The following is a 7,683-nucleotide window of genomic DNA, read 5'->3' as shown; positions in this document are numbered from 1 at the left end:
GGCTACAGTTCATGAGGTCGCTAAAAGAGTTGGACACAATTTAGTGACTAAACAACAACATCTTTTACAGGACTGGAAGTATATGATTCCTATTCATCCCATGATCATGAACACTTACTACGTAGTAAGTGTTGGAAACACAAAAATGAGTAAAATCCAGCAAAAAAAACCCCGTGAAATCCAGCAATGAAAAATTATGAAATGTAGCATTCACAAAGTTTATATAAAGTTTTTGGGAAGCATCATTCTGGCTATTGCCTCTGTTCAACTCTGCTATCAATCACAAAATACTTCTCAAGCACACAAAGCTGAAGAATACTGGTTAAAGGGTGGTAAGATACAGAGAAGTTAAAAGATTATTGTGGTATTCTAATAACCTATAATCTAGTGTTGCAAGCAGTACGATAGTGTTAAAATTTTAGTCTTGCCTGACCTGGAGTTCAAATTCTGTTAACTTGCTTATTGTATGACATTTGACAAGTACTTTTTGTCGCTCTAAGCCTGTTTTCAGGATTCCCTGGTGGCTCAGAGGGTAAAGAGTCTGCCTGCAAGGCAAGAGACCTGAGTTCGATCCCTGAGTTGGGAAGATCCCTTGGCGAAGAAAAGGGAAACGCTTTCTAGTATTCTTGCCTGGATGGAGAAGACTGGTGGGCTGCAGTCTCTAGGGTCGCAAAGAGTCGGACACTGAGCGACTTCACTTTCACTTTCAAGCCTATGTTCTCTCCTGTAAACTAGCGATAAAATATAGTACCTATTCCTTAGAGTTCATTCGAGGTTCAAACGAGATAATTTATGTAAAAAACAGGTCATGGTACAAAAGTGCTAGATAAATAGCCACAATTCTTTGTGTGTGTGAGCGCAGTACGGGGAGATGACGAATTTCTATCAACACAGAGCAAGTAAAATGCAGTGTGTTGCAGAACTGTTTCACTTTCTCCCTTTGAGACACAACTCTCCTCCTCTGCTTCCTTCTCAGTACCAAGCACTGTTTAGCGATCCAAAGTCCCACCGTATGAAAGCGGTAGCATTTCCAACGCGCAATTACGGATTATGGAGAACTTTTTATATATTAAGAAGTCAGTTTCATGGAGTCACTCTCTTAATTTTTATTCCGATTACCATGGCTAATGAGCAGCGTTTCTCACTCAGGTTAATGAAAAAACGTGAGCCACACTTCATCAAATGTAATGTAAATGTGGACTGGTTTTCCGACTGTGAAGAATGAAACTCTTACAACGTACTCTGAAATCTTAAAATAAAAAAACACACACACACACAATAATAATGCTATTATGTTGGGCTTGAAATAAATACTTCCCCAAGGTCAGTGGCTGGGGAGTAGGCGTCAGTGGTCTTGAAGCTTTCCGATTCTTTCCCCTGGCTCCCGCCCCTAACCCCAACGCCCAAATCAGCCTAGATCTGGCTATCTGATCAATGCCTTTAGGGCAAAGTGCAAGGATAAGTAAGGAGGAGTCAGGATGGGGGGGTGGGGCAGGTGGGGCTGAAACGGAACTTCATTGTTCGCGGGACCGACTCTTCCCGAAAGAACCCGTGGGCAGCGCCTGCGCAGTGCGCGCTCTTTGTGCCTGGCTGCAGCAGCGGGTTGTTTGTGTGTGTCTCTTCCAGGCGGTGGAGGCGGAGCCTGATGGGCGTGACCTGCTCTGTCGCATTCTTATTGGGCTTTCTCAGGAAGGTGGGCGGGCACAGGGCGGAGCTTCGGATAACAACACTCAGAGCGGAGGCTGAGGATATTTGTTGCTGCGCCGCCACCGCCCGAGCCATGGTCCGCGATTCACTCCGGCTCTCTTAGCAGCAGCAGCCGCCACTGCCGCCGCCCTGTGATCTGTGGCCTCACTAGCTCCTTCTACTCCTGCAGAGCCACTTTTCCGCTTAGCGCTATGACCGTCGTTTCTGTCCCACAGCGGGAGCCGCTTGTTCTAGGCGGCCGCCTTGCGTCCATGGGCTTTTCCACCCGCGGTTACTTCGGCGCCCTCCCGATGGTTACCACTGCTCCGCCGCCTTTACCCCGGATCCCGGACCCCCGGGCGCTACCTCCCACTCTCTTCCTCCCTCACTTCTTAGGGGGAGACGGTCCCTGTCTGACCCCCCAGCCTCGCGCCCCGGCACCTCTTCCCAACTGCAGCCTCGCCGCGGCGGGAGGCACCCCTCGGGCGGCACCAAAGAAGCGACGAAAGAAGAAGGTGCGGACCAGCCCGTCGGGGCAGCTCCCCAGCCGCTTCCACCAGTACCAGCAGCACCGGCCGAGCCTGGAGGGCGGGCGGAGTCCCGCGACGGGCCATGGCGGAGCGCAGCAAGTCCCGGACCAGGCCCAGGCCGCCGCCTGGGTCCCAGCTCCTACGACCGCCACCCGAACTGAGGAAGCGAGCCCTTTACTTGGCCCGCTGCCGCCTGCGGCGCCCGGCCAACCCTCGTTCAGAAGAGAGGTAAGGGCCGCGAGGGGGATGGAGGGGGAACCGTTGGCGTTCCGGCCTCTATACGGCCACAGCCGGGCCCCGAGGTTTGGGGCCCTGCGCCGAGGGGTCGGGGAGGGAGGCGGGGGCCGGGGCGAGGGGCGGCTGTTTACTCGGGAGGGAAGTTTCCGTGACGCCGGCTCCCTTCTTGCTGGGGGGAGGGGGGGGGGGAAAGGCCTGCGCTGGCACCGCTGATTGGCTCCGGGGAGCCGGCCAATGAGAGAAGCCGCTGCGCCCCAGCAACAGCCCGGATTTAGAAGGCTGGCGGCGTTCCAGGGGGTTTCGGTGTTCCGGGCGCGCGGGGGGCGGGGAAGGGAAGCAGCCCGCGGGAAGCTTACGTCAGCGCGCGCTACGTGCAGAGCGCTCCGGCGCCCATGAAGGAGGCGAGCGGGCGGCGATGGAGGGCCGAGTCGCGGGCCAGCCGGCGGCTTCCCGACCGCTGGTAGCGCCAAAACCGGTCGGGACGCGCTTACGGCCTCTCGCCTCCCTATGTGGGGTTCTCAGTGGGCTGCCAGTCGCTCGCTTACGTTGGCTTTTTGTTGAGTTGTGAGGTGCCTGGTGTGGGGCACCGGTCCAACTGGGGCGCAGCTCCTTGCCGGGCCGACCTACTTAGCTGTACTTCTCAACTTCGGAAGTTGGCAGGAGCGACGGTAGAGTTGGGTTGTCTCTTTGAAGCGATAATTCTGTTTATCAGGTGAACGGAATTTACGGTTTAACCATCCCCACTATGTATGCTGTGCCAGGCTTCCTTAATGGAACGTGGTGTTGTGCCCAGAAGAATGAAGTTTTCGAAAGAAAAGTTGTCAGTTGACGTTATGATGCCCAGTTGCTGTTAAAGGACTAGGATAAAACTGATTAAAACTTACATGGTATTAAGTCGCTAAGGTAACATTTATATCGCAATAAGACATTTTCCCTTTAATTTCAAAGATTTTCATAATAATGAAAATAAGTTACTGCCATTTGTTGAAAGAATGTTTAAGAGACTTGCAGCTTATCTGGCTGTGCCCTTGCAAAAATTAAATTTGTCCGCCGTGAGTCCTAAAAATTTTGTATAGGTTCTTGTTTCAATTCCATGGGCTTCCCTGGTGGCTCAGACGGTTAAGAATCTGCCTGCAGTGCAGGAGACTCGGGTTCAGTCCTTGGGTCGGGAAGATCCCCTGGAGGAGGGACTGGCAACCCACTCCAGTATTCTTGCCTGGGAAATCTCATGGACAGAGGAGCCTGTCCGGCTACAGGCCGTGGGGTCACAAAGAGTGGGACACGACTGAGCGTTTTACATTTCCATGGCTCTTCTGAAGCATTAGTGATAATGTAAAAACGAGTTTTTATACTTGTTTCTTAATAAGATTACTTTTTCTAGAACTATATTCGAACCTGGGCGCTCTCTGTTGCAGTTACCACTTTTGACTTGGTTATGTTACCTTGTGCTCTGGCTTTCTATTTGTGTCCTACCTCACTACGGCATTACAAGTGTTGAAAGGACAGTGATCTAATAGATTATCTTGTCCTTTCCATCCTCTCATCGCTTCAAATAAGGATCACTTGAGTTAGGAAAGTGATTAGAATTAAGGCAATAAAGTTCTTGAAGCAATTGTTAAAGTAGGGGGCAGGCAGAAATCGCCTTTACCATTATGTATAAAAGTGGAAAGGATGATAGAGTTTTTTTAGTATTTAAATTTCTGAAATTTTATTTTCAGAAGCTGGGAGATCATTTTTAATGTATATACTTAGTAACCACTGTCAAAACATTTCCTCACTCCTTCTCACATTTTCATTCTTAAATATTTTATAAAGTACCGGTCTTACAAGGTGTAGTGTATCTGTTAACATAGTTTTTCTTTCTAATCTGCCAAAGCATTTGAAAATTTCTCTTGGAAAACTCCTACTGTAAAAACACTGACTTTTGTTAGGAAGAGGTTGGCATACTTGTTTGGAAGAGAGCTCATTATCTTCTTTCCAGAAAGATGAACTTGGTTACTTTGGGCCTTTTACCTTACGTTTTAGAATCAGCTCATATACTGCACTGATAACAGTGATTTAACTATTTTCGTGGTAAAATTAGATGTGTGCATATTTGGACATCAGTGCTTAAGTGCAGCAAGCACATTTAATCAAGACAGTGAATGAAAGTCCAGGAGAACTTTTTTAAAAAATAAATACTAGATATATAGTGAGGTTCATGACTGCTTTTTTTATCATGAGACTGTATTCACTTTTATTATGTTCCTTGTCTTTGTAGGTTTTAAAATCAAAGATGGGAAAATCGGAGAAAATTGCCATTCCCCACGGCCAGCTTGTTCATGGTATACCCTTGTGTGAACAACCAAAGATAAACAGACAGAAAAACAAATATAACTTACCACTAACCAAGATCACCTCTGCAAAACGAAATGAAAATAACTTTTGGCAGGATTCTGTTTCATCTGATATAATTCAGAAGCAGGAAAAAAAGCCTTTTAAAAATACTGAGAATATTAAAAATAAGCATTTGAAGAAATCATCATTTCTAACTGAAGTGAGCCAAAAGGAGAATTATGCTGGGGCAAAGTTTAGTGATCCACCATCTCCTAGTGTTCTTCCAAAGCCTCCTAGTCACTGGATGGGAACCACCATCGAGAATTCCAACCAAAATAGGGAGTTGATGGCAGTACACTTAAAAACTCTCCTAAAAGTTCAGACTTAGATCTCAGTATGTATGTAAAACGTAGTTTTTCCAAAATCCCTGGACTCCTTGAAAAGAAGTGGTACAGAAACGGAAAATTGCCTTGTAACATACAAGGGCAGAAGATGAGTTTAAAAAATTACAAACAGCTTGTATTATATTTTATATTTTGTAAATACTGTATACCATGTATTATGTGTATATTGTTCATATTTGAGAGGTACATTATAGTTTTGTTATGAAAGTATGTATTTTGCCCTGCCCAAATGGTAGGTGTTTTGTATATATACAGTGGAGAAATTTTAAGTGTGCTAAGGCACATATAAGACCGATTTATTTGCACAAGGTACTGAGATTTTTTTTTTTCAAGAAACAGCTGTTGAATCTCAAGGTGAAGATCTCAATGTGAACAGTTTACTAATGCACTACTGAAGTTAAATCTGTGGCACAATCATTGTAAACATAGGGTTTGTCTATGTTTCTCTAAATTGATTTCTGCCTTCTAATCTGTAATTACTGGAAAACTTCTATCCCCATTTTTACCAAACTTAATTTCTGGTTTTTTGGTTTATATCCATTCAAATTTAAAATTTTAATGCCAACAAAATCGGTTGTAATCAAATTTTAAAACAATAATAATAATTTGGCCCCCCCCTTTTAAGTCTTGACTCTTTGTGTGTGATTGTTTTTCATGTTTGAATGTGTAACTAGGAGATGGATTTTAACTTTCCATTTCACTGGCTAAATGTTTATACTAATTGTATGTCCTCTTGAAATTTGCAGAGTCTAAAACACTACTACCTCTAAGGGGAGGAATTCCCCATCTTATGAATGGAAATGGTTGTGGGCAAAAGTGTAGCTGATTTAGTTTATAGCTTAGAATGTTTTATTTCCCAACTGTTTTTGTAAAGTACCATTTGACTTACCACATTTACAATGAAGGAAAATGGCACTTGTTTGGTTTTCAAATTTTCAGTAAACTTCCAGTGTACTGATTTTCAAAATCAGTATATTGATACTAAATGGGATACTTGAATCAAAGCAAATATAACATGTTAAAATAATAGATGGAGATTTTGGAATCTGAAGCTTGCTTGAAGTTATTGTAGCATATGCGTTTTTTACTTTAAAATTCAAACTTCTACTCAATAGTGTATAAGGTCTAGTCCAATAAGAAATTCTAGAACACGATTTTCCCTTTTCATTATACAAAGCCAAGGTTATCTCAAACAGTACAAAGGAAAAAGTGGTAATGAGTAATTGGTCAGTATTTAGACGTGTGAAAATGTAAAGTTGTTAAAAGGTTATATATGATTTTATAAAACAGTATAGATGAGAAAGGTGCTACCATCCTAAGGGGAGAAAATGAGTCTTGTTCTCAATTTCTTGGATCCTTTGGTTCACACAAGGGAGGACCTAACTTTAGAATCCTATTGACTTGATGAGCAGTTGCCATGATGGCATGATGACTTCTGCCACCACAAAATCTTTTAAGAATGTACAACTTGTAAACAACCCGTCCAGCCATTTTTCTTTGGCACTGATGCCTTGTTTTTATGAATTTAGAGAAAGTTACACTTAATTTACATACAGGTATATATAGCTAGATTTTTTAAAAAGCATTTAGAGAAACTAAGATACAGGCACTTTCAACTTGTAAAGACTTCTTTTAGCCAAGAGTAGTGTTAATACACTGGTAAAGAAGATGGCTAAATTTTTTAAGGGGTGATATAAGGAAATTATAAATAATAAATTTTATAGTTTGAAAAGTGGTTGAAATAGACTACAGATATATTTAGTGAGAAGGTGTTAACAAATTTAAGTCGAATAGTTTTGGTTTTGCAGTAAAACAGTTATTTAGCAGTCTTAGCCCCTTCAGACTACTGTAACAAAATACTAGAGATTGAGTAGCTTATAAACAAAATTTCTCAGTTCTGTAGGCTGGGAGGTCTTAAGATCAAGGCATCAGCAGATTTGGTGTCTAGGGCTTCCCAGGTGACGGTAGTGGTAGAGAGTGTGCCTGCCAATGCAGGAGATGGAGATTCCAATCCCAGGGTCAGGAAGATCCCCTAGAGGAGGGCATGGCAACCCACTCCAGTATTCTTCCCTGGATAATCACATGGATAGAGGAGCCTGGTGAGCTACAGTCCATAGGGTTGCAAAGAATCGGGACAGGACTGGAGTGAGTGAGCACATTAAGCATGCCCAAGAGCCCTCATAAGGTTTGTAGCAGGCGACCTTTAGCTGTGTACGCACATGGCACAGGGGTGGGGGTGCTTTCTGGGTTCCCTTTTATAAGGACATGAATCCTATTCATGAGGGTTCCTGCCCTCTTATCCTAATCACTTGCCAAGTCTCTACCTCCTAGTACTATTTTTCCCCTATTAGAGCTTGAAACATTTCCTCCCAATGTTCCTGTAATTTGTTTTGTGGGGGTATAAAGTACACTACTAAATTTTAACTAATGGCCTAGTTTAAAATTGCAAAGGGGTAAAATGTGTATGTGAGTGGAAAAAAATTGTTCTATTCAGTGGCACTTCCCCTATA

General features: G+C 43.9%; 1 protein-coding gene across 2 annotated transcripts; it reads left to right on the top strand.

The window, feature by feature from the left end:
• The first annotated feature begins 1,686 nt into the window (after positions 1–1,686).
• Positions 1,687–5,795, top strand: PNRC1 (proline rich nuclear receptor coactivator 1). 2 transcript variants are annotated; one of them, XM_055535511.1, is made up of 3 exons: positions 1,687–2,444; positions 3,215–3,356; positions 4,714–4,861. In XM_055535511.1, exons 1-2 carry the CDS (start codon positions 1,899–1,901, stop codon positions 3,305–3,307), a joined length of 639 nt encoding a protein of 212 aa, XP_055391486.1. In that variant the 5' UTR covers positions 1,687–1,898; the 3' UTR covers positions 3,308–3,356; positions 4,714–4,861. The 2 variants fall into 2 exon arrangements, with proteins under 2 accessions (XP_055391486.1, XP_055391485.1); XM_055535510.1 differs by lacking the exon at positions 3,215–3,356 and having other exon boundaries at positions 1,697–2,444; positions 4,714–5,795.
• Positions 5,796–7,683: the final 1,888 nt, after the last annotated feature.

This window comes from Bubalus kerabau, chromosome 9 (genome assembly GCF_029407905.1).
Source record: "Bubalus kerabau isolate K-KA32 ecotype Philippines breed swamp buffalo chromosome 9, PCC_UOA_SB_1v2, whole genome shotgun sequence".
Lineage (NCBI taxonomy): Eukaryota > Metazoa > Chordata > Mammalia > Artiodactyla > Bovidae > Bubalus > Bubalus kerabau.
This window is presented reverse-complemented; position numbering and strand designations above follow the sequence as displayed.

Bases quoted from the DNA above. Each gene is read 5' to 3' on its own strand.
- PNRC1 (XM_055535510.1), top strand. From the start codon at position 1,899: ATGACCGTCGTTTCTGTCCCACAGCGGGAGCCGCTTGTTCTAGGCGGC. The intron at 2,445-4,713 runs GTAAGGGCCGCG...TTGTCTTTGTAG, and splicing joins AACCCTCGTTCAGAAGAGAG to GTTTTAAAATCAAAGATGGG.